This window comes from Aedes albopictus, chromosome 2 (assembly GCF_035046485.1).
Source record: "Aedes albopictus strain Foshan chromosome 2, AalbF5, whole genome shotgun sequence".
NCBI classification, from domain to species: domain Eukaryota; kingdom Metazoa; phylum Arthropoda; class Insecta; order Diptera; family Culicidae; genus Aedes; species Aedes albopictus.
The window spans coordinates 324,871,590-324,898,732 of record NC_085137.1 but is presented as its reverse complement, the minus strand read 5'-3'; the positions used below and the strand labels follow the sequence as shown (position 1 = coordinate 324,898,732).

General features: G+C 39.2%; 1 protein-coding gene across 4 annotated transcripts; it reads right to left on the bottom strand.

Moving 5' to 3' along the window:
• Positions 1-793: 793 nt before the first annotated feature.
• LOC109404332 (nucleolar protein dao-5) lies at positions 794-26,652 on the bottom strand. Of its 4 annotated transcripts, XM_029879809.2 has the most exons (5): positions 26,387-26,597; positions 18,266-19,699; positions 5,256-5,576; positions 2,146-2,319; positions 794-1,086 (listed from the first exon to the last, which is right to left on the bottom strand). In XM_029879809.2, the coding sequence occupies exons 1-5, from the start codon at positions 26,486-26,488 to the stop codon at positions 931-933; spliced, it is 2,187 nt and encodes a 728-aa protein (XP_029735669.2). In that variant the 5' UTR covers positions 26,489-26,597; the 3' UTR covers positions 794-930. The 4 variants fall into 4 exon arrangements, with proteins under 4 accessions (XP_029735669.2, XP_029735670.2, XP_029735668.2 ...); XM_029879810.2 differs by lacking the exon at positions 5,256-5,576 and having other exon boundaries at positions 26,387-26,652; XM_029879808.2 differs by lacking the exons at positions 794-1,086; positions 2,146-2,319; positions 5,256-5,576 and adding an exon at positions 1,162-1,876 and having other exon boundaries at positions 26,387-26,635.
• Between the last annotated feature and the right edge of the window lie 491 nt (positions 26,653-27,143).

The following is a 27,143-nucleotide window of genomic DNA, read 5'->3' as shown; positions in this document are numbered from 1 at the left end:
ATGGCGGCCAAGGTCATAAGTCGGACCTAACTTTTTATAACTGTAAACTGCAGCTCTATCTCTCTTCTTTTCAACAACATTTCATTTTGATGTGGTTTCTGGAGAAACTTTAACGGTTTAAATGAGCCACCATTTGACCAAAATCAAGGAGTCTGCAAAAAATGTTGTGGCTTTAACTAACAATTAAAGTAATCAAATGCATTTTCCTTACTTTTTTGGCGAGGACTTTCAGAAAATTGCCTCCTAAAACATTTTTGAAGACAAAGTGTAAATAGTGGGCCGGTCTCTGTGAGTTTTACTCATTGTCATATACATAGATGACGTATAAAAGTTGAATGACTACCATAGATATTTTTATGAAATATGTATGCATAAAATAAATAAAACACAACCTGGAATCGAACCAGGGACGGTGAGGTCGTAAAGCGCGTGTTTTATCCACGCGCTCTTTGAAGCTTGGAAAGTTGGGGCGGAAACGTAATCTGCAAGCAGGCCTTAGATTGGAACCCAGCAGGATATCGAAAGAGAGGCAGACCCAGAGGCTCATGGCGGTGCAGCCTTAAACAACAAAATCAAGCAAGTCGACAGAAATTTCAAGGCGATGGCAGGCAATCGCCCAGAACGGAGATCTTTTAATTCGGCCCGCTGCACCACCGTGGGTGCCCAGGAGGACTGAAAGTAAGTAGTAAAAGTTATGCCCTAGGTGCGCAATGCATACAAAAGGTTTGGGTTCATTTAGGCACTGAGATATTAGCAGGGATGGTGATATATTGAAAATGCGTAAAAAGATAAGTTACTCTTACATATAATCAATGTTTACTTAAACTCAGAAGAATGTTTAAAAGAAACACACGAAGCGGTGATCCAAGGACACTCGGATAATAGTATAACATCACGTTTCACGAATATAGTTGTACCTACTTTCATATTTTACTCGTCAAACTTGATAGAATTGACTCCCATATCGATGAATCCACCTCGGTACCCGCTGCGCTTCTTTTTCGTCTTCTCGTGACGGAAAGACTTACCACGAGTGTGCTTCAGGATCTCATTAGCGCGTTCACCGAACGAACCCCGAGAATTTTTCTGTATATTTTGGAAATAAAAGACATAATTTTAAGCTATCTATGGATATATCAACAACACTGGGAACCTCCTAACCATCTTTGATCCTCTATCATGTTATAGCATGATGTTTTTACATGGGCTTCAACTCGAGACATTTGTTACATTTTAAAACTCTAGCAAAGTAGTGTTTGTCGCATTTAGGGCATATCCAGTCACCAGGCCTAACAACTTGTACTGATTTTTGTGACTTTTTTGTTTTCGGTTTGTTCCTCTTGGGCTTAACGAATGGAGCTTCTTTTTCACACTTGGAGCATCTTGATTGTCGCCTGCTATTATTTTCGTTGCACGAAACACAAATCCAAGTTTTTCTTCGTTTGCTGCATTTAAGGCATTTATAGCGATGACTATAATTTTCGGCATCGCAATCTTCACAATTCCAGGTTAAATGCTTCGGTTTTTCATAGCGACACTTTAGACATTTTTTTCGCTTAGCATAGTTGAGCGTCGAACACATGGGACAATCCCAGTCGCCTTTAAAGCGGATCTCCGAATAATCAGGGTTGTCTTCCTCGCATCCGGCACATTTTTTATCGCTGCTGAAATTCAAACTGGAACATTTCAAACAGGCCCAACTTTTGTCCAACAATTTCTTCGAAGAAGCCAAGATTTTCATGGTACTGCAATAAGTACATTTCCTTCGATAATTCGGATTGTTTTTCATGCAGATCAAACACTTCCAAACTTTTCCATCTGGACAAACTTTGCCTTCACTGTAATCCACATCGTTAGCGAAACTGATGAATTGTTGCTGGAAATAATGCAAAAGTGAAACGAGACATTTAGACTTAGCAGCTCTATACCAAAAGATGCACACAAGAGTAGCAACCAACAAGAGCAAGTGTCCTAAATCTTGGCCAGGGATGCTAAAAATCTATTGTTCTTTTGGTAGAGAACTGCTGGATAAATGTTCACTTTCGCTAGCAATTTCTGAACACCTAGTAACACTCTCCACAGCATGATAGAGGATCGAATGATGGTAGCATTCCTTCAAAAATGGTCAAGAGTTAGCACACTTACCTTGGCATCGAATGAGTTATCCCGCAATCGGTCATCAATGGCAATGTGTTCTTCCTTGATACGACGGAATCGATCCACTCCACGCTTTTCGTCACTGTTTGTAAACTTTTTGTGGCTACTGCCATTTCCATTGCTTTGGAAAGACTGATCACTCTTATTGGTTGGTGTCGAGAACTGAAAAGGCCAATGTATTAGATTGAGCGAGAATGCTTCTTTTTTCTAGCATAGTGTTTTGTTAGCTTTGATACGCTTGAATAACATTTTGTTATATTACAGAAACGTCAATTTCTGGGGTAGGCTTTAGCAATGAAAAAAAAAATCAATTCAAAACACTGTTTGCTCATTATGCAACACCCCCAAAACGCAATTTACGATTCGGCACGTTTAAAAAAACATGAAACTTTGCTTTATTCATTACTTTTGTCGGAATTTCAACGATTGATTTTTTCAAATAAAATTTCAAATAAGGATTATACGTTGAAGTTACACATTATTTTGCTCAATTTACTGGATTGGATGACTAAATGCTTAAGTTGCTCATTATGCCCCGCCTACCCCTACAGCCCTTGCTTTGAAAAAGGCAATAAAATAATAAGCATAGTTGTTGATTCGCCGGCTAGGGCCGGTTAACCGACATGGAGCAAATGTTGGTTAATCGGTGATACAACACTTTTATAGGCATCGATATCATTTAAAATGATCGTCTGGTAATTCGATAGTTGCATCGAAAGTTGCAACAACATAGGGCAACTTATGATAATTTCGGCAACTTTGTTTTCTTTGGATGATTTCTTTTACCTCAATGGTTCCCAAACTTGTCGGAGCAATCGCCCCCTTGAAGCTGTTGAAAAATATTTTCGCCCCCCTAGGTTTGAATTTTTTGGAATAAGATTCGAAATTTTTGAATTGCCTCAAAATCTACAAATTTCGTATATTTTGTAGGTTACTGGAACAAATTGTTCTTATATTCAATGTATTTTTAGGTTTTTTTTTTAAACGTTTTGACGCACCAATACATTTTATTACATTTTCATTCAACTCCCAGTTTAAAATTTATAATATAAAATCGTGAATAAATAATATTGAGAATCACATTTTTGGAGAATTAAAAAAAAATGTAACTTTTGGGTTTTGTTCACAAAAACTAGAAAATTCGACGAAGTTTGAAAGTTTTCCGAAAATTGAATAATTCGTAATAAATATGCCAAATAATAAAACAAAATCCTATCAAGTAGAGTCGCAAATTTCAGAAATTTTACTAAATATGTAGGCGTTAAACGTTATCTTGGATATCAACTTTGAATAACAAGATATTTGTAAACTAATAGAATGAGGAAAGGCATAAGGAATACTTTCAGAGCTTACCTACATCTTGAAAAATATGAAAGCTTTAAAAAAAACGCGTTTTTAATTCACACCTGAGACAAATCAGGGACAGACGAGTTTGGTATGACTTGAACTATAAAGAATCTATCAAATCATATTATTGCAAACTTGCGAAAAGTCCCAAAAAAAATGACCACGTGGTTTATGGACAGCCCCATATTAAGCTTGTTCAACCTCAAATTGACATCAAAACTTTCCCAATTGAGCTGAATTATTCGACCAAGCTTCAGACAATTCTAATGACAAAATCCCCTCTTTCAAAGAGACTGAAACTGTCAAAAAATACTCAAAATCAATCTAATGAAATGATTTTTGAAAAATCGCCCCCTTGTTGGATTTTTCGCCCCCCAATTTATAATTTTAAAATTTTCGCCCCCTTTGATATCGTTTTCGCCCCCCAGGGGGCGATTTCGCCCACTTTGGGAATCACTGTTTTACCTGTTGAATTCAAAATTGGTTTCATCACTTTCCCTATCAAACTGTTTCAGTAAAAAAAAAAAAAAACTGATAAAAACCCCTCGTAACGAAGAGAACAAAACTGCCAAAAACACATAAGTAACCATATGTATCCCTTCAGTAATATTATGGTATAAATGAATATGTTAAAGTTGTTGGGGGCCATATTGGAGAATTTCTTACATCCTTACGCGACAGACAATTCAAGCTTAACTTTACCAAACACCGTATCTAACAAAATCCACGAACGGAGGAAATCGAAGGGGAAGTTCGCTGGTCCCATACATTGAGCATTTCAGAAACGTAAAAATCCGGGTACGTTTTCACAAATCATCCCAAAGGTGAGTGATACAAGTAGTCCTTAACGAAATTCAGCGCCTCGTGTGAAAATCTCTTGTTTGTTTGCAATGTTACATACAGTGTTTGGTAAAGTTATTCTTGAATTATTTTCGACCGTCAATCTCAATGAAAGTCAATCATTAAAAGAAATCTTAAGGAAGAAAGGAGAAACGGATGAAGAGTTTAAAATGAACGTTATTTTTACACAGTTTTTGGACAACCACATATAATGAATTCCCCTTCAATTTGTCAGCTGGATTATATTCAAGCAAAGAAAAACATGAATGCGTCGTAATAGAAAGCAGAATGTAACAGATAAATTTCAAAAGAATAGACCACGAGGAAGATTTACCAGAAAGTAAACACCTCTAAAAGAAGCAAGTGACCAGACTGAAAAGCGGAAATAATTGAAAGGCATATAAACATATCAGGCCAAACATATCTAAAGGTCCTATCTGCAGAAGTGAGGCTCTCTTTGGTTTCCCTCTCTTTCGTTAATATCTCATCAGCTGTTTGTTTGAATTATGATTGTCTCCTTGCATAAAACAATGGTCAAAACAACCGTCTATTGATTTGTACTGCAAAAGTACCTAGTTGACAATGACAAGTGTTCCATTACATTGCAATAATTGAAAGAGAAAGTGAACAAAGAGAGCCTCTCAAATGCAGATAGGACCTATTGAACTGTTTGGCCTATATCAGATAAACTCATAAACTGCTCCAGTTGTAAAAAGGCAAATTGTGAGCTTGAGTCGATTGTCATTTCTATACACGATGTATTAGCCCAATTCGTATAACATTCCCATTTTACTGGGTTTCCTGTTCACATGGGACTGTTGTGCGAATGAGGGCGTACAGAGGGGTAGCTGCAGTATTTACAACGCTAAAAATAAGTAACAAGATGATTCGGCCGAAACTCCGGTACTCACCACACGGTGCATCTGTTGTTTCCGACTCTCTATAGGAAATACAGCCGCGTCCAAATATACGGAGTTTTCGGGCAAGTTCTCGCCTTCAGTTACAATGTAATCGACGTCTCCACCCGAGTTCAAAGTGCATTGCACTTTACTTTCCGGAGAAAACAGAATCCCGACCTGTTCCAGCAGTTCCAGGACAGTGCAGCTTTCCGTCGGCAATGTAAACGTAATGAGCCGTTGTTCACCGCTTCGCAACTTGACCAACATCCTTGCACTCTCCCTTGGTTCCAGTTCCCGAATCGAATGGCTTTGACGTATTTTATCCGAACATGCCTGTACGAAAGCAAAGACGGTGCCATTGGCAAGGAAAGTTGTGTTAACTGTTAAGCGGTACGGTTGGCCGAGTTATGAAAAACCGAAAGACACGAAAGACCAAATCACCTTGCCTGGCCACTTCCTTGCTGGGGTTGAAGAAGGAATGTAGTTTGGCCACCGAAATTCAATGTAAAAATTACCGTCGATGATCCCGGTTTCTTTAACCCTCAAAAGGATACCTTAAAAAAAGGTCCGTTTTGGGACCCTGGGGTCCATTGGACCCCAACATAAATTCTCGCGTATCTCGTGATCCTTACTTTTTAAAAGGTTGATGTTTTCAGCAAAGATGTTCGGTAAGTCAAGGCCTATCTAGTGACGAACAATTTATTTTAGGAAATATCCGATAGTTGGCGCTAGAGAGCATTCCACCATTCCGCCCCTTATCAATGGGATGTAACGTACCAAAGCAAGCGGACAAGACGCACATAACAATAGTAGTTTACGCAACAAGGTGCAGAATGAAGATTTTTACAGCACGAGTTGTACACTTATCCAACGAGGCTTGCCGAGTTGGATAAGTACGACGAGTGCTGTAAAAATCGAGTTCTGCACCGAGATGCGTACAACGTTTTTTGCAATTTCATAAATTATCACTTCAGGATAGTTTTGAACAAAACTTTTACATCAAACCAACCCCCTGAAGAAAGCGTTAGTTCTTGAAGCCACCGCCTTTGGTGGGGCGCCTTGGGTTTGTTTACGAAATTTCAGTCTGCTGACCAATCTGCTACGTGCGGAAGCGAACTTTGTCGTGCGAAGATTAATTTGTGATCGAAAAACGATCATTTTCACATATTGTTCAATGGGTTCAGCGTTCTTTGTTAAATTTACAAGATGCACAAGTATGAAAATACATTTAGCCCATTTAAAACAATACTAAAGTCAATTAAATTTGAATGTCGCACCTGCTCCAACAGAAAAAATCACTATGTTTTCAGCCTTATGCAACTGCCCATTCAAATTAGCACCACGTCCAGCACCATATTTTTGGCTTCAATCCAGTTGTATGTGGATGATAGCCGTTTCATGGGGTACTGCACACTGATGTTCATAGCCATGTTTAAGAAAGTCTGATCATAGCAGGTAAATCTATGGTTATACCAACATATATTAAATCTATGGTTATACTATGCAGTTGTCATAATTTTTCAAACCTGCGTCCAGAAAGCATCAAGAAGTTGATCAAAACTGAAAACAGTGCTGTAATTGTTCATTACGCAACGCAAATCAGTGCTGTAATGAACCATTACAGTACTGATAATTTAGTGTGGGAAAGTAGGCCTTTTCCTGTCAGATTTGCGTGAGGTAAAACAGCCTATTACGATGAGAAATTGCAAAATAGTAGTTTACGCAACAAGGTGCAGAATGAGGATTTTTACAGCACGAGTCGTACATTTATCCAACGAGGCTTGCCGAGTTGGATAACTACGACGAGTGCTGGAAAAATCGAGTTCTGCGCCGAGTTGCGTACAACGTTTTTTGCAATTTCATAAATTACCCTTGAGGATAGTTTTAAATAAAATTTGTTCATCAAACTGCACACTGATGTTCATAGCGATGTTCAAGAAAATCTGATCATAACAGGTTATGCTGTGCAGTTGTCACAACTTTTCAAAACTGCATCCAGAAAGCATCAATAAGTTGACCAAAACTGAAACCAGTGCTGTAATGGTTCATTACGCAACGCAAATCAGTGCTGTAATCAGGGCCGGATTTACAAATGTGGGGGCCCGGGGCCACAGTGTTGTGGGGGCCCCATTTCCAGGGGTATATTTTTGCTTATATAGGATAAAAAAAAATGCAAAACTATTATTAATTCTTATAAGTACTAATGTCGTTGTGGAAGAATTTGAAGAAATTATATAAAAAAACTATTTTTTGGGATTTTGGTCGTTGCTTTAGAGTTAGTCGTAATTCGTATCAGAGTCTTTAGAGAAATGTATAGAAAAATGTATAGCAAACATCTTTGGAAAATTTCTAGTTAATTTTGTGACGCATCTGCTGGGGTAGTTTTTGTGAGTTCATGGTCGACTACCATGTTTTTTTTGTGGAGCTTAAGCAGAAAAAGTTCTAACGCGACTGCCAGAGGATTCTATGGCGACTTCCCGAAAAAAATCCGACAAAATTCTGAAATCAACTTCTGGGGAAATTTCATAATGCAATAAAAATTCGGTCTTTTTAGGGGGAATTCGAATAGACTGTTATTTTTTTTTTTGCGAAAATCCAGCCGAAGTTTCTTATGTAATTCCTAACTTTATTTCTTATAGAATGTCCTGTGAAACTTCTAGACAACCTTCGTAAACTGATTTTTACAAAAAAATGTTTGTAAAATGTTTAAAGTGTTTTCAGATTTTATAGGGATTTCTAAACAAATTTCTTTTGCAATATCCTCAAGAAATCTAAGGATTTTGTCGGGAGTTCGCCATAAATTACATCCTAAGTGAAGAAATATTTCAAGAACCCCATATTATTCCAATTAACTTTCCGAATGTTTCCAAAAATAAATAAAACAAGAATATTGCTGCAATTCAATTAGGAATTCCTGGAAAATTCTTCCAAAACATGTCTAGAATTTTCGACAGAAATAAACGCGAATATTCAGCAGGAATTTTTCAAGTATACATTCTACAAAGTTTATGAGTTAATCTACAGTTCAAGCGATGTTTTTTTTTTCCAGGATATCCAATAAAATATTATGGTCAATTTCGCAAGATTGACTAGTTCAAACAAAACATTTTAACATGTTTTGGAGGAGCTTCGAAAGCTGCAGTCCTTCAAATAAGAACCACAATATATCACATTTCACAGGCCCTTTGCGAAACACGTTTTTTTCTCTCCCTTAAAACTAAAAATTATTTCGAACTCTATAGATTATCGGCTACGCAGTCTTAGGGTTCAAAAAACGAGTTTTATTATTCACCCGACGTTTCGGCACGGGATAGTGTCTTCCTCAGGTCGGGTGAATAATAAAACTCGTTTTTTGAACCCTAAGACTGCGTAGCCGTTAATCTATAGAGTCAAGATTACAGTCGATTCTCAACAGCATTATTTCGAACATTGTATCCCTCTATCTTCTGTTTTTTGGTACTCAGTCATATGTTTTTGTTTTACATTTTTATTCGTGAAGTGGGATTTTGTGGGGGCCCCTGAAATGTGGGGGCCCGGGGCCATGGCCCCCCTGGCCCCCCCTTAAATCCGGCCCTGGCTGTAATGAACCATTACCGCACTGTTAATTTGGTGTGGGAAAGTAGGCCTTTTCCTGTCAGATTTGGGTGAGGTAAAACAGCCTATTACGATGAGAAATTGCAAAAAAGAATAAATCACACTTCTGTAAATGGGTAGACATAAATGTCCGGAGCTCAAAAGGGTTCGTTCAAATATAACGTAACGCAAGGGGTAGCGAGAGTGTCTAGCGCTGTGTTACGCTTTATAAAAAAAAACATAATTTACCACACAAAAGTTGTTACGTGGAGTAGGGAGGAGTTCTGAAATTGTCGAATTTTGCGTTACGTATTATTTGAATGAACCCAAAGAGACATCACAGACAGACATATCATTGATAAAATAACATCTCATATATCGCAAGATCCTGATTACTGATAAAGTTGGTGTCTTCGGCAAAATTGTTTGTTTGGTGAAGGGGCGCTTGTGAGTATACAAATTTTGTATCTCATATATCTCAGGATTCTGATTACTTAGAAAGTTAGTGTTGTTCGGGAGGCCAACTATTTATTTGATTCGGAACTTTGACATAGGCTGGTGCTAATGAACATTTTTTTACATTTTATATCTGTTGTACATCGGAATACTTATTATTTACAGTGATGGTGTCTACGGCAAGTTTTTGGCAGGTATGGGGCTAAAATATATAGACACTATAGAATTGACAGGCTTATGGATACATAATTGAGTGATGAAATTGTTATGTACAGTTTATATTTTAGGAGAATCTCGGGAGCAATTCCTAGAAGAATCCCGAGAGGCATTCCCAGAGCGATCCCAGATGGAATTCCTGTAAGAATTCCTGGGGGAATGTTAGGAGAAAATCTTAGAAGAATCCCATGAGAAATTCCAAGAGGAATCTCAGCAGGAATTCCTGTAAAGAACGCGGGAGGTTTCTGGAAGAACCCCGAATGATTTCTTAGAGGAATCCCGGGAGCACTACTGGTACAAATTCTAAAAAGAATCCCGGGAGGAATTTCTGGAAAAAAATGCGGATTCCAAGTGCATTTTCTAGTTTCTAGATGAAGCCCTGGAGGAACCTTTGGAGAATCATTGAAAGATTCCCTGTATTAATTTCAAATCAGAGTTAATTGAAATTGAAAACTCACATTCATATGAATAATTCCGTCGAAGACATCAACTCCGAATATTTTCTCTCGATCGAGACATCAACGTAACAAAAGTATATTACATTTTTGGAATATGGTTCAAAAGTCTCATCTATGTGTGATCTTTGCAGCTACATTTGCGCCACCTGGTGAGGCAATTCTGATGTAAATTACTCACCAAATAGGAAGTATTGGTATTGTTAACAGTTTGTTAATATATTGTATCAAGACATTCACCTCAAAAGAAGTTTCCTTTTTTGAGGACATTTGTCGATCGGGGTATCTAGGATGCTGGGCGGACATGTATGTATTAGCGCCAGCTTGCAGATAAACTGTCAATACCAATAGTCCTTGACGTATTAAACATTTTTGCCGAAGACACGAATATTCTATACAATCAGAATATAAAAATATTCGAACTAAATATAACTTTTAATCTGTAATTTTAATACACACTAGCGCCATCTACTGAGATAATTCGATTCAATTTATTTATCATAAGGTTGCCCTTGGTCTATTGAACAATTATGTCGAAGACAGCATTATTCTAGCAAGTCACGATCAAAAGATACAATCATTCGTACCGTGGGGTCCAATGGACCCCAGGGGTACAAAATCGCCCGGTTCAACTTTGGTATCCAAAATAATCCATAGTACGCCATGAAACTATCGGTATTTTTGCACAAATGACTCATCGCGGTGTAGTTTAAAGGTACTGTAAAAATGGGGCCGATATATCAATCCATACTTTTTTTGCGGCCACTTCAAAGTGGCTCTGGGGTCTAATGGACCCCAGGTATCCATTAGATGGTTAAATAGCACATAACATGAATTCATTGAGGAAAAGTGAAAAACAATGCACAATGCTGCGTCTTGATACTTTTTGGCGAAGTTACTCATTCCCTATGGTCCTCATACCTACACAACGCTACTACATTTGAACAAACTTTCCTTCCGTTCAACAATTTAATATTCTTAGAAGCTGAGATACGCAATATGTAGTTGCCCGTGCTTGCATTTTCGAATAGTCCAGGGATGTTTTCGATCACTTGCCAATCGTTTGACTCATTTGTCCATAACTCAGTGTAGAAACGATGTGATCTGAAATGTGATGTTCGGCAAAGTTGTAGATTAAAGTTTTTCCTACAATGGGGCGCGTTCGGTGTAGTACTAGATTTGTAGTAATGAGCTGAATTTTAGTATGGTGAGAAGGTCAATCCGATCTGTCCGGTGAAGTACTAGATTTGTAGTAATGAGCTGGATTTTAGTATGGTGAGAAAGCCAATTCTCCGTTTTTGCAATGAAATGGTGCAAAAAGCGTGGGTATTATGATTCCTTGCCTAATTTGATGCTGTTTGAGCAAAACTTTGGGTAACTGTGTTGTTGTTTTCTCCATTTCTTGCAACATAAACAACATAGTTATCCAAAGTTTTGCTCAAACAGCATCAATTTAGGCAAAGAATCATAATACCCACACTTTTTCCACCATTTTATTGCAGAAACGGAGAATTGACCTTCTCATCATACAAAAATTCAGCTCATTACTACAAATCTAGTACTACACCAAACGTGCCCCATTCTACAATGCAAGAAATGGAGAAAGCAACAACACTGTCGCCCAAAGTTTGCTCAAATAGCATCAAATTAGGCAAGCAATCATGATACCCACACTTTTTGCACCATTTCATTGCAGAAACGGCAGTGAATCAAAATTGAACCATCGCGCAACAATAATGACAATGTCGCAACCTGTATTTGTTGCGACAAAACAACCCATGCGACATAAGTTTGTCCCAACTTGAAAATAATGGGATTAACATCGTACACCACGAGTTTAGAGATTTTTAAGTCTTGCATTGCGATTTTCGAACGGTAACTTCGAGTCGGTAAACACTGCAACTCTGGTGAAGCTCCAACATCAAACAGTTTCGACTTTGGGTTAGTAATAATTGATTATTCACGAGTTGAAAAGTACGCAACAAATTCAGCTTCCGTTTTGTCTGCAACAAAAAAAATTGAGATTATGTCATTATCTGTCACCAGTAGGGATAAAGAGTAATCGTCGCACCTTCTTTGTTGCTTGTTTTGTGCCTCTTTTGTCTGACAATTCTCTTCGCTGAGAAACGGAGAACTGACCTTCTTACCATACTAAAATTCAGCTTATTACTACAAATCTAGTACTCCACCGAGATTGTATAACATTTCGCGGTAAACCACTTCGCGGTAACCTATTTCGCGGTGTGCCATTTCGCGGTATGACATTTCGCGGATGATACCATTTCGCGGTATGCCGTTTCGCGGTCTATACCGTTTTGCGGTGGACCACTTTGCGGTCTGCGCCGTTTCGCGGTCAGCCATTTCGCGGTTTGTACCAATTCGAAAAAAAACTGCTAATGGAACTAAGAAGGGTGAACTATTCGATCATTGTGTGTAAGGGGTCGTTTATAAACCACGAAAACCAAAATTTGAACAACTCAGATCCCCCTTCTCTCTCTTGTCATCTTTTGACCATATAAAATTTCGAAAATTGTATGGAGCGTGGACTTTGACCAGACCTCCCTCTTCCAAAATGTCTAAGTGGTTTATGAGCGACCCGAATTTGTTTGTGCATTTGTGCATGTATGCGAAAGAACGGAAACATTAACCAACAGGCAAACATCAGTTTCAACATCGACTTAACACCTAAAATATAAAGTGAATATTTGAGTGCTGCTTTATGCGTGTGGAAAAATCAGCACACTTGGCAAAGTGTGTACTGATAGCTTAAGGCTGACTCTCGAAGTGCTGAATGCAGATAAGGCTGTAACAATGTAAGCATTACTTAAGGTTGCAATAACAAAAGGCTGAAGATAGAAAATGATGAACATTCTAGAATGCATACGTCGTTGAAAATATTCTCATAAGAGATTTTTCATTCTTTTTAGCATAGTCTATTCTTTTGAGACATACCATCACGACTATGTGTCACCTGGGAACCACTGTATACTGCGTATAAAAATCGAATGATATTATGCTTATGAGCATAGTACTGCAAGAGCGGTTTTGTAAGCGACTGCTTTTGTATTAACGACACCAATTGAAAACTAGCCGTATCACTATTTCAATTTTCAACTACAGGCTTTTCATATTTTCGAGATTCAGCCTTATGTATCCAAACATTTGTGATTTCAGCCTGTCTCGAACTCTAACTCGAAAGAACAGTTCATGAAAATAAGAAGGGTGAACTCTTAGTTAATGGTAAGTACATTTGTGCGTGCGTCTATGCTGGCCCATATAGCCGAAGTCGTTAACGCGCGGGTATTCAACAAGACCATACTGAGGGTACGGGGTTCGATTCCCGGTCGGCCCAGGATCTTTTCGTAATGCGAATTATCTTGTCTTGTATCAGTCTAAACCAGAAATGTTTAAAAGAAGGGAAAATATTCGATAAAAAAGTTAGCAGCTTAACAATAAACTCAAAAGAACGACATATGTATTAATAAAAGAAGGGAACATATCCTATGAGGATATTACTAGTTGAATGCCAACAACTATCCTTACAGTGTAACTAGAAAGAACAGCCTATGTTTAAAAGAAGGGCAATTATTAGATGAAAACATTGGCAGGTTGATGCCGAAAACTATTTTAAAAGATAACTCGAAAGAACAGCCTATGTAAAAAGAAGGAGGAATTTACTATTTGTGAAAATTTTCTTTGATGCAAAAATTGCGACCTGGCTATGTAGGGCCTGGGACCATTTGGGCAGGGGGGCTATTTTGGGCACTTGCTGTTATAACTCAGTCAATTTGAAACCAATTGACTTGATTTCGAAAATTCAAGTCAATTGGTTCAACATTGACTGAATTATAGCAGCAAGTGCCCAAAATAGGCCACCCTACCCAAATGGTCCCAGACCCTATTATACAACAAATGATTTAGCATTTTTCCCAATCAAAGAATATTCTTTAAATATCAAAGCAGCCAAATTTGTACTATTTAAATACAATAATCTACCATTTTATTTAATTATTGTATGTATGCATGTGTACGCGTTGGCGTGCGTGCGTATCTTGAAAGACTTGCTCACAATGTGTGAATGTGCTTAAGAGATAAACTAAAATTAGGAACCGATTAATACCGCGAAACGGTATACCGCCAAATGGTAAACCGCGAAAGGGTAAACCTCGAAAAAGTATAGACCGCGAAACAGAAAACCGCGAAATGGTTCAAACCGCGAAATGGTCCACCGCGAATTGGTTGACCGCGAAATGGTTTACCGCGAAATGTCGGACAACCCTCCACCGATCTGTCCTATTATCACCAAGGACGTCATATTCTACCTCTTATATATACAGCGCTAGAACGCTAGTACCACCTACTCATACTAAACGATCGAAAAATCCGATCATTTAGTATGAGTAGGTGGTACTAACACTTTTATGATGTAAATATTAGAGTTAGAATATGGCGTCTTTGGTGATAATTGTAGGAAAAACAGTAATCTACAACTTTGCCAAAGACAACATTTCAATACACTAAATTCTTTTTTTACACGATCTTTTTTTACGCGGTTTTATTTTACACGATTTTTTTTACACGATTTTCTCGAAATGGGGCACGTTTGGTGTAGTACTAGATTTGTAGTAATGAGCTGAATTTATGTATGGTGAGAAGGTCAATTCTCCGTTTCTGCAATGAAATGGTGGAAAAAGTGTGGGTATTATGATTCTTTGCCTAAATTAATGCTGTTTGAGCAAAACTTTGGATAACTATGTTGTTTATGTTGCAAGAAATGGAGAAAACAACAACACTGTTACCCAAAGTTTTGCTCAAACAGCATCAAATTAGGCAAGGAATCATAATACCCACGCCTATTGCAGAAACGGATAATTGGCTTTCTCACCATACTAAAATCCAGCTCATTACTACAAATCTAGTACTTCACCGATCTGTCCTATTACGCGATGTGCTTTTGGAAAGATTCTTCTCACCTGGTCGCTATTTACTTCCGACGGGGCTCAAATTTCTACCAGAGATCTCTCTTATCATCCTTGATACCCTGTCAAAATTTTAGGATGATCCGATAAAAAAAGTTTTGAACACTTTTTTTACACGATTTTTTTTACGCGGAACAAAAAATCGCGTAAAAACAGAATTTAGTGTATTAGGTTTCTGAACTTAGTTTTGGACAAATGAGTCAAACGATTGCCAGCTGATCGAAAACATCCTTGGAATAGTCTACAATTTGCTACGTAAAGTCATATTACCCCCATTACTACGGTATAAAAATTGTGAAAGAAAAATAATACAAAGAAGTTGATGTTTGTTGTTTGTATATTGTTATTCTTATACATAGTATATGTTGTACACGGTGAATGCTAAATCACTGAATTAATGATTAAAATTCACGACTTATGGGATCAAGAAGCATTCTCATCTGAAGAGAACGTACACTACAATATTAGCAGTATATGTAATAACGCGACGCGAGTTTTAATTAGAAATGCCTTCCTCTTCACATATATCATCTTGAGAAAAACAAAAAATAAAAAAATAACCCTAGTTTTGAACAACGACTGATTGCATTCATAAAGCTCTACTACTCGTCAAACGTGATTTTCTTGTTCTGCTTCTGCGTTTCATCTCCTCCGGAAAAACTCCTGTTGCCGCCGCCACCACGACCGCCTCGGAAGCCACCACCTCCTCGACCGCCACCTCCACGGCCGCCACCACCTCGACCACCACGTCCACCTCTTCCGCCGCCAAAGCTTCTACGGCCGCCGTCTTCGCCGCCTCCGTTCGGATTCGGTTTCTGACACTTGAAGCAGGAATATCTGCTGGGGAAGTTGGAGAAGTTGCAATCAGCGCACTCCCAATTGTCTCCCATCGATCCGCTCGGATTGGCCGTGGAGCATTTGAAGCACGTTCCTCGCTTGGAGAAATTGCTCGCGCCGCAGCTGGGGCAATCCCAATCCGGTGGGAATTGTCGTCCACCGGAATCGCCGCCGCCAAAGCTTTTACGGCCGCCGGAATCGCCACCGCCAAAGCTTTTACGACCGCCTGAGAACGGTTTTCCGTTAGGGTTTGGCGTTTTGCACTTGAAGCACATGTTCCGGTTGGCAAAGTTCTTGAAACCGCACGTGCACTCCCAATCGTTGGTATCGTCGGCGTTTTTGTTGAAGTTCTTGCACTGACCGCACGTCCGAACGTCGGCGTCGTTGTTAAATTGGCATTTGTCACACTCCCAGGCGGGACCCTTGTCCTTGTTGTTGAATCCGCCGAAAGATTTACGCTCACCTCCTTTGCCACCATTTTCATCGAACCTCTTCAATTTTAGCGACGACATGAAAAGAAAGGGAAGAAACGGAGAAAATTAGCACATGATATGTAACACGATTACAACGTGTAACGCTTCATAAGAACAATGAGATATTTTTGCTAGGTTTCGAAAGAAGATAACCAGATGGGTTTTAAGTGCTTGATTTTTCTCTATTTCTTTCCTTCCTATTCAGCGAAAAGTGGCAATGAAAAATTTCTCATTATTCATATAAAGCGTCGATTTTGAATGTTTTCAAACTTCATACTTGCTAAAGTTTGCTTGTACGAGGCCAATGTACTCAACATAATCATCTGTAGATTACATCAAACTAACATTTGCCTCACTGGTGTGTTTGCTCTGGGAGAGTTATTAAGTGCTAAGAGAATTGATTGTCCACAGAGCACTCCTGAACATCTCCCGAAATATCTTAATTCTAAAGACATGCTGATCAGTTACGTTTCGCGAATGATTGTGCTATTACTAGAATTAGCATTGATTTCTTTCGACCAAAAACTTGCTGTTTGCATCAATTTTCTGCGAGATATCTTTGCGTGAAAATAAATAAATTTGGATGTACCCTGTTTGACGTAATGGTCATTCGGCATAATCCTATTTAGTGTAGCAATAAGTAAAATAGCATTTATTATATTCATGTATAGTTTTTCACATAAATATTTGTTCTAGTTAGAAAACGGTATCTCAAACAATAGCCACTTTGAGCGATTCGTTAATGTTTGCCAAAAGCCAACAACTAAAAAAATGCATAAAAAGTAATTTTTTGAAGCGCGAAAACTCGATTAGGGGTCGTGCACAAATTACGTCACGCTTTTAGGGGGGAGGGGGGGTTTTGCAGAACGTGACGACCCATACAAAAAATATTGAGGTCCTATACAAATAGTGTGACATAGGGGGGAGGGGGGGTTGAAAAATGTCGATTTTTGTGTGACATAATTTGAGTATCACCCCTTAGGGTCTAATATGGGACCTTCGATACTTGAATGAGCGCAAATTATTTGGGTGGATTATTTATATTCCGCTTCATACGTCTTTCATTCAGAATTTTACCAAATGATCATTATTATATAACCAACAAACAACTATTTTTTCCAATTCACAAGCAGGGTCTCAAATTAGTCTAGTGGTGAAGGCTATGGATCGCCAATCCGGGTTCGATTCCCGTTCCGGTCGGGAAAATTTTCTCGACTTCCTCTGCATAGTGTATCATTGTACTTGCCTCACAAGGGTCTGGTACGTTTGGCATAAGGACGTTTGGCATAAAGGACATTTGGCATAAAGGACCATTATGCCAAACGTCCTTTATGCCAAATGTCCTTTATGCCAAGTGTCCTTTATGCCAAACGTCCTTATGCCAAATGGCATTATGCCAAACGGCATAATGCCAAACGTACCAGACCCGTGAATATACAAATTCATGCAATGGCAAGCAAAAAAAGCCCTTCAATCAATAACTGTGGAAGAACAAAGTTGATGCGAAGCAGGCCAAGTCCCAGTAGGGACGTCGAGTCATAAAGAAGAAGAAGGTACCCGCAAAATGGTATAAAAACCGCAAAATGTATTTAATATCGCCAAATGGGACGCCGCGAAATGTTATACAATCGAAGTAAGTTACTTGATTCACCTGGTCAGAGCATGTTCAACCGGTCTTTAACTTCAACTTGAAGAAGATCGAACTGATACGAAAGTTCAACTTCTTTGCTTAATTTGATATGGCACAAATAAATGCCCCAATAAGAGAATAACGTGCTTTTCCAACCGACTTTCTGATATCTGACACTTGAAAATTGTGTGAACAGACACTATAAATCCGGGGCAAGACTGATCACTTTTAAAAATTGATCGTCTAAAAGCATGATTTGTATTTTATGAACTTGAGCAGCTTTACTGCCTTAAATTTGAATTTATATTTTGGAAAGTTTTGCAACTTAATGCATAACCGTCATATGAAAAAAATTGTGTGCAGTGCATAGTAAATAAATAATACAAATGAAGCATTGACTCACCTTATTCTTGTTTCCTTCTCCAGCCTTCACGAAGTTGCTATAGTTGCCCTTCTTGGCCGGGGGTTGCTCTTCCTGCTCAGCATCTTCATCGTCCTCCTCCTCGTCGTCTTCGTCTTCATCGGCCTTGCGCTTCTGGCCGGCCTTACCCTTGGCCGGGGTCGCTACAGGGGCGGCCTTTTTGCCGGCTGGTTTTTCCTCCGGTTCTTCGTCGGAATCCGACGAGTCTTCGCTGGAGGATTCCTGCTTTTTCTTGGCAGGCGTCACCGCAACAGGTTTCTTTGCTGGGGGTTGTTCCTCTTCTTCGCTAGAATCATCGCTAGACGATTCCTGCTTCTTGGCCGGAGCCGGCCGCTTGGCAGCCGGGGCTGCAACAACCTTCTTCGGCGCTTCTTCTTCTTCTGACGAAGAATCTTCGCTAGATTCTTGCTTTTTCGCCGGAGTTACAGCTGGTTTCTTGTTCACTAGGGGTTTCACAGCTGGAGCTTCATCCTCTGAGCTCGACTCGTCGGAAGATTCTTTCTTCGCTGCAACGGCAGCTTTCACCGGTGCGGCCTTCTTAACAACTGCTGGTTTGGAATCTTCCTCATCGTCGTCAGAACTGCTGTCCGATGATTCCTCCTTCTTTGCTGGAGCCTTCTTAGCAGCAGGGGTGGGCTTGGCCGGCACCGCCTTTGCAGGAGTTTTGGCCGGGGTCTTAGCCTTAGACTCCGCTTCGGAATCATCCGAGTCCGATTCGCTGTCACTGGTTTCAACCTTCTTGGCAACCGGTGCCGGCGTTCCCTTAGCAGGAAGCTTGGCTGGTGCTGGCTTTGCTGGAGTCTTGGGAGCTTCTTCTTCCTCTTCAGAAGAGCTATCCTCACTGGAGGACTCTTGTTTCTTTGCGACGGGGGTCGCTTTCACTGGAGCCGCCTTTGCCGGGGTAGCTTTGACTGGGGTTTTAGCGGGCACTGGCGCCTCTTCTTCGGACGACGAATCTTCACTGCTCGATTCTTGGGCTTTTTTGGGAGCTGGCGTGGCCTTTGCCGGGGTCTTAGCTTGAGGTTTCACCGGAGTTTTGACAGGGGCCTTTTGTTCCTCCTCCTCAGAGGATGAATCTTCGCTGCTGGATTCTTTCTTGACCGGAGCCTTGGCAGGTGTTTTGGCCGGCGTCGCCTTTACAGGGGCTTTCTTCGGTGCGGGTGCTTCCTCCTCGGAACTGTCTTCGGAGCTGGACGAATCCTTCTTGACACCATTACCATTGACTGCTGCTTTGCCATTTGCTGCTGGTTTACCGTTGGCAACCGCCTTCTTCGGGGTCTGTTCTTCCTCTTCTTCTGAGGAATCTTCAGAGCTGGATTCTGCCGTTGGCTTCGTTACCGACACTTTCTTGGTACCTGTTGTCTGATACTGTTTGATAACATCTTCTAATCGGGGAGATCCTTTACCGATGACGGGCTGTGGAAGAAATAGGAAACGCATATTAGGATGATTCCTTCCAGTCGCTTGCAGACATTCGCTTTTTAGTGATAAAAACACTGTATAGTATACAATGTCAGAGATTATCGTGCCTCGAGATGGCCATTGGTGGCCTCATCGAGTAAGCAATTATCTCTATTACATACTGATTTAGGAGAATTACTAAGTGCTAAGAGAATTAATTTTCTTCAAAACACTCCTGAACATCTCCACAAAAGCTAATTACTAGGGTAACGGTCGAATTTTGGACCCCTAGAGGAAATTAGCTTAAATTTAAGCCAAAATCAAACAGATTCAGACGGTGTTACACATAATGATGATGCTAGTATGACCGTAAAACCCTCCATTGTCCGTTTAAAATACCCACAATGTCATTTGTAGCTGAAAACTTGATGAAAATAACTGATTTTTGCAGCATAAACTTTCACTGTTTCGGACACCCCAATGTATTTTGGACCCTCTTAAGTATATATTTTAGACACCCGGTGTTTAAACCCGCTTGAAACTATGTATTTTCGAAGAATCTGCCACTTGAATATGCTGCATCACATCCTAATTACTTGATTGACAAAGGCTGATTAGACGAACTTTGCGAATTTAGAATGATAGACGTTTTTGTTTACATCTGCAAGTTTCCCTAGCATCACATTCTCTTTTCGTAAACATGTCGCGACACTCGCACAGATGATGAGATTAACAGAAATTAATTTCATGGCAAATAATGATGTTTCCAATAAGGAAATGTTTGCTGCTCGTGCAGAGCAATCTAATTTAATCACCATCTCTTCATTAAATCTGTGAAAATTATGATAATACCACCCAGGGGGTCCAAATTATATCTGTTACCCTACCATATCACGGAACTTGAATTAAAACGCAGTGAAACAGAAGGTGCAGATGTGTAATAAGTTATCAAACGACAGATGCCCGAATCAGGATGCCCCTCAGGATTAGAAACTCCTAGACCAAATTCAAACGATGTAAGCAACCAACGCTGCAAACAAAAAGGCAATCCGTCAGAAGAAATACGATTACAGGGATTGCCAAGATGGACCAAGAACAATAATAAAATCTCGTCATCTTGGTATTGGACTACATTATCTATTTAGATAACTGGGTTATGTGTTGCATGTTTGTGTTTTGTGCATTTGTAATGTTCCATTTAGTTTTTCGTATCAAGTTCCCAAACGTTAGTAGAGTCCCTATAGTTAGAGTCTGGCGGATTGTTACTTTCGACCGGAGCCAATCGAGCATGACGTCATAGTGTCCTCACCGATAAATCTAGATTGAGTTTAAATGATTCTATAACATTCCCCAGAAAACCATTCCCCAGAAAACCAATCCCCAGAATGTACCATTCCCCAGAAAACCATTTCCCAGAAACCCATTCCCCAGAATGTACCATTTCCCAGAAATCCATTCCCCAGAATGTACCATTCCCCAGAATTCCATTCCCCAGAATGTACCATTACCCAGAAAAAAATAAAACTATTGCTTCCCAAGTAACCACGGTGCTGAAGCCTTATTGCATGCAGATATACGGTGTATTTAGTGCAATCATTACTTTACATGCACGCATAAGGTTGGTTTAAAGTGGAAGTGGGCAATTATAGAATCACATTAAGATTATACTGGTATAATCTTGAAGCAGTCGCATAATTGCCCATTTCCACTTTAAATCAACTTTAAGTTTGCATGTAAAGTAATGATTGCTCTAAGTACACCGTATATCTGAATGCAATAAGGCTTCAGCATCGTGGTTACTTGGGTTTAATTCTGAATGGTTTATATTAATAGCTAAAAATCAAATATTTATTCGTAAAAAATCACCGGAAGAAACATCCTGCCAAAAATTCTTATTTGACAAGAAAGACTTCGGAAATAAGCATGATTTGCCTTTACAATTTAGGCTATTGGTATAATTATTGGCATCGCAACTGCTTACTTTTTCAACATACATTTTTCCTTCTTTTCTGCATAGGCTGTTCTTTCGAATTGTACTTTTCAGTAAATTATCGGCATCAGAACTTTTTACATTTTCTACGTAGTTTTTTCCTTCTTTTCTGCATAGGCTATTCTTTCAAGTTACACTATTCGGAGATGAACCAGCCATCGGCTGAAAGTCTCGATAATAAAGATAATAATAATAAAGTTACACTATTCAGGTCATTATCGGCACCACAAGCACAGGTGTTTAGAAATTTAGAAAAAATATGAAATAAATATAACAGCAATTTTAACACCGGTGGAGGCTGTAATGCCCATAATTTCCCGAAAAGTGCAATTCGAAAGAACAGCCTATGCAAAAAAGAAGGGAGAATCAATGTTAAAAAAGTAAGCAGTTGTAATGCCGATAATTTCTTGAAAAGTGCAACTGGAAAGAACAGCCTATGCAAAAGAAGGGAAAATTTTTGATAAACATATAAGCAGTTCTAATGCCAACAATTCTTATAACGACTCAAACATTTTTTTTAACGAAGAAGGAAACGTAACACTCTGATAATTTCCATCGTACATCGATTTAACGGTTTATTTGAAAATTTGAGAGTTGACCAACTGCCAATTCGCGGCGCTCGCATAGTTTTTGTTTGAGTTTGACGTTTGCTCACTACTGCCACCTAGTTGATGATTGGCCAAATTCAGTCCTTTTAGAATTAAGCGAACCTATTTCCGAGACTAAAATTTAAATCGAAAAATGTTCGAAGTGTTACGTCTGTTTGTCTGTGGTGACATTGTTTTCCTTGCGGCATTCAAAAACCCAACACTTCCTTTTTTTAAACAAGCTTTTTTTTTAGAATTTAGGCAATTGGTACAATTATTGGAATTATAACTGCTTTCATTTTCAACATAGACTTTTCCTTCTTTGCTGCATAGGCTGTTCTTTCGAATTGCACTTTTCAGGAAATTATCGGCATCACAACTGCTTACTTTTTCAACATAGATTTTCCCTTCTTTTCTACATAGGCTGTTCTTTCGAGTTACAATGTTTAGGCTAGTTACAATCGGCACCACAAGCACAGGTGTTTAGAAATTTGAAAAAAAATTAATAATAAATATAACAGCAATTTAACACCGGTGGTTGTAATAATGCCCATAATTTCCTGAAAAGTGCAATTCGAAAGAACAGCCTATGTAGAAAAGAAAAGAGAATCTATGTTGAAAATGTAAGCAGTTATAATTTAAAATTTTTTACTAATTGCCTTAATTTTAAGAAGAATATTGTTTAAAAAGAAGGAACATTGTTGGGTTTTTGAATGCCAAAATGAAAACAATGATACTTTTTCCCTTCTGTTGGCATTCAAACTGCTTATATGTTCACTTTTTCTATTCCATTCCATAGTATTGGAATAATGATGAAAGCCCTTCTCATACCGCATGAATGAAGAGCCTTTGAAGCGAATAATTAGGAACAGCCATTGGGATGGATCCCTCCAACCGTTTGCAAAGAAAAACGTGGTCAGTTGAGTCTTAAGTATCTTGTACACTGAACAACATCAGAAGAATATGCGTTTTCTCTGTAAATTTTTCACATCACTTTTAAAACGTTATTCATCGTAAAACAAGTGCTGCACAATTTTCACAAATCTGTCAAAAACAAAACATTTTATAGCAACGCAACTAACAGTTTGTGAACTTTCAAGATAGGTTTAAAGATCAACATGCAACTGTGTACAATGGTAATTCAAACGTTTACTATTGTAGAATATTTTTATGGATATGTATGTATGTATACATTTTTACCTTAATTTGTTTCATATACCGTACAAGAAATAGATATTTGCTCGTAATAACACTATAATGTTAAAATCCTTGCCTTTAATACTTATGACACACATGTGATACAAGAATCACTATACAATTGCGCTTGAAATGAGTTAGAATTTTCTTGACACTGCGTACCGTTGTACAGGAATAATACTCGTATCACATGTCTGTCCGGGGTATAACATATCATTTTGATCAACATTTTACTGTTTGTGTATCGAATTAAACTTTTTAGCAGAGTATATTAAGCTTTTCTGGGGAATGATACATTCTGGGGAATGGATTTCTGGGGAACGGATTTCTGGGAAATGATACATTCTGGGAAATGGTTTTCTGGGGAATGGAATTCTGGGGATTGGTATTCTGGGGAATGTTATAGAATCGTTTAAATAAGGGCGAAAGTAACATGAGAGAGTTCTCTTCATCGACTCTCTCTTCGGCAAATTAAAGTGACAAGATGCAAATTCAGTCGAACTTTTTTACACTTAGACGCTAGATTGCATCGCAACCTAGCGATTTATGACCAAAAAAATCAACCATACTTGCATCTTGTCACTTTTATTTGAAGAAGAGAGAGTCGATGAAGAGAACTCGCTCATGTTACTTTCGCCCTTATTTAAACTCAATCTAGAAATGCTACACCGTGACGTCATGCTCGATTGGCTCCGATCGAAAGTGACAGTCCGCCAGACTCTAACAAGACTGACTCTAAACGTTAGGCCCGATACGGAAAATAAAATATGCATTTGTAGGGATCTGCTAACAGTTGTCCTATTTGTGGTATACCTATCGGGAGGAACAATGCATTTGTAGTGTTCCGCAAAATTTTATTTGTTACATTGGCGCCCAACGTACGGCCCGAACCCATGACCCTGAGATTAAGAGTCTCATGCAGTTATTATAACCGTAAAATGGGTCCAACTACCTATGATATAGCCCGCTAGTTTTGAACGGCACACACGTGTAACGTGCTGCACAACCGAGAATAAACGGGGAAGATGTCCTCTTTCTGCTTTCGTTAGCTGGAACCGCAACTAGGGTAAGAAATCAAACTTTGAACTAGTCAAATTGTAATCTTAATTTGAACCATTTCGAAATTCATTAAAACGACGTACTTTTTGGGCGAATATTGTCCCGAAAAAGATGTTAAACAGTTTTCCGTAATATGACCAGATAATATGGGCTTTAAAAGCATTAAAAAAAAGTTTTTGTCATGGAAAACAGGCAATTGAAAAATCACTGTAATTTCACCCATTCCCCCCACAGAAAGCACATTTTCGGTGCACTTGTACAGCTCATGCATTGTATCACACGCAATATGTGAACACGTCAAATGAAAGCTTATTTATCGTAGAATCGACCAACCGAATAATATTTCGCATTATTTGTCATAAAATCATAAAATTTTAGTAATTCTTACTTGGAGAATGTTGTCTTAAGTTGAACCATTTTGTAATCTAAATTTGAACTAGTAAACGGGGGGGAGAAAAAACCACTCAAAATTTGCGCTATTTCGGAAAGCCGCAATTTGGTTCAACTTTTGATTACCTACCCTAAATTAAGTTTTATCGTGATGTGGTCTTCGAAATAATTGTTCCTTAGGATATCAACTGCTAGTTTTTTCAATTCTGAGCCAAATCAAACTCGTCGAACCAGCGCGCTGAATGATAGGGTGGAAGTCATCCATTTTCCCATATATTTTGACTGAAAGGGTACACCGTGAAATTTTTCGACCACTAGTGGATTGTTACGGACCCTTGGATTATTGGGTAGATGTATTATCTTACCATGTTAAATCGGCGACATTAAGTGACCCCCTTAGATTTAACCAATAGTGGTCCCCAGACTTGTTTACATTTACAAATTTGTTTAATATATCGAAGATTCCACCACTAAGAGCCAACGCTAGAAATGCCATTTCGACATACCTAGATTCAATCACCTACAGCCAGTGCCGGATTTAGGGGGGGCAGGGCCACCAATTTAAAAAAAAAAACATCAAATGCAGAAACGTGATTTGATTTATGGTAATACCTTAGAAAAACCATCTTGACCCGATTTCCCCTATAATTGATCACCCCTGTGTATAAACCGTATTCAAAAAAAACTTTAATGCAAAGAAAAACTACCGATAAATTTTTAGGTAGCAGTCCCCAAAGCAACTGATCTTCCTTCCGGTTCCGGCTTCAAAAATTAATAGTTTTGTAATAAAAAATACTGACAATGCGTATTTTTGTAATGTAATTGGGCTTAAATTAAATTCCTTTGGTTCTGCTTCGTTGAAATGAAATGTGAAACTTTGTCTCTCTACATGCACTGGGAATAGGGTATAGCGAACTACTTGGGCAGCGACCGGTATTTTGGGCTCTCTTCGCTACAACTCAGTCGGTTCCAAACCAATTGACTTGAAATTTTGTACACGGCTGGATACTTTACGTATATCATCGGGTTCCAAAAATTGTGTCGATTGGTTCAGAATTGGCTGAGTTATAGCAGAAAAGTTCCCAAAATAGGACCCCTGCAGAGATGATTCCACTTCCCTATAACAGGAAGTGAGCTAATAAACGTGTCTAAACTAGCACTGCAACCCTAGAACCAACAATCAGCACTTTCAAGGTCTCTCCACGCGGTCTATAATCACGATTTGCACGTTTTCGCTAAATTAATGTACTTCGAAAATATCGTCCGACAAATTTAAATCATACCAATCTGGAATGCCACACCGCCAGCAAACAACCCACCATAAGCTGGAACCATTTCCACCGCAGAATGAAAATGCGTCGCAACAAAAACACGTGTTGGGTAGCCGGGGAGGGTCCACATTTTTCCCGGTCCCAAAATCGGCCACTCCACTAAACCAACCCGCACAAATCCACTATCCTCAGAAAGCACTCCACTTACCGATTTGAATTTCTTCTGGTACACTTCCGCAAGGGTTTTATCTTTCCGGGAAAGATAGTCAAAAACAAGCGCCTGCAGGACGGTTTCACTGGCAGCAGCCATTTTTATCGAGCGAAAAGACGGAGACTGCTCGCGATTTGTGCCACCACACGAATACAACGCAGTCGGGTAACTTTGGTCTCGTCTCGGCAGATTCTGCGGAGGTAGCTGGATGGTGAGAATGAGAACGAGAAGCGAGGAAACGCACAACTACATTCAACACTCGGCGCTGTAAAGATAGCTTACGACGCTGGTATTCGTGATTTATTTACAAGTTGGTTTGCCTGAAAACCACGTTTTTCAAGCACGATGGAACAACTACACGCCGCGCGGCGACGAACTGCGTGTACAAACTGATTGATAAACGTCAAAGATGAGAGAGCCAAAGAGAGAGCACAAAATGAGAGAAACAACGGGTTTGATTTTTCAGTTGGTAGTGATAATCCCGCTCAAAAGAAACATCTGCTAACATCTCTATGTAAAAACGCACGAAACCCATACGAAACCGAACCCTATTCGCGACTACGAAGTTGCAGAATGTGCGTGAAGGTTTACGTGAGAAAAAACGAGAGGGAAATATTTTTTGCTTTTTTTTCACGCACATTCTGACAGTTCCTTACGAGGTTTTTCATTAGAGCGACAAAGAGTTGGAATCTCTTTTACCTTCGTAGTCGCGAATAAGGCAATCTAGCGCTCATCACCTTTCTCTCTCAAGCAG

Bases quoted from the DNA above. Each gene is read 5' to 3' on its own strand.
- LOC109404332 (XM_029879806.2), bottom strand. From the start codon at position 26,488: ATGGCTGCTGCCAGTGAAACCGTCCTGCAGGCGCTTGTTTTTGACTAT. The intron at 19,700-26,386 runs GTAAGTGGAGTG...TTTCTTCCACAG, and splicing joins ACCAGAAGAAATTCAAATCG to CCCGTCATCGGTAAAGGATC. The intron at 16,251-18,265 runs GTGAGTCAATGC...CTAAAATTGAAG, and splicing joins GAGAAGGAAACAAGAATAAG to AGGTTCGATGAAAATGGTGG.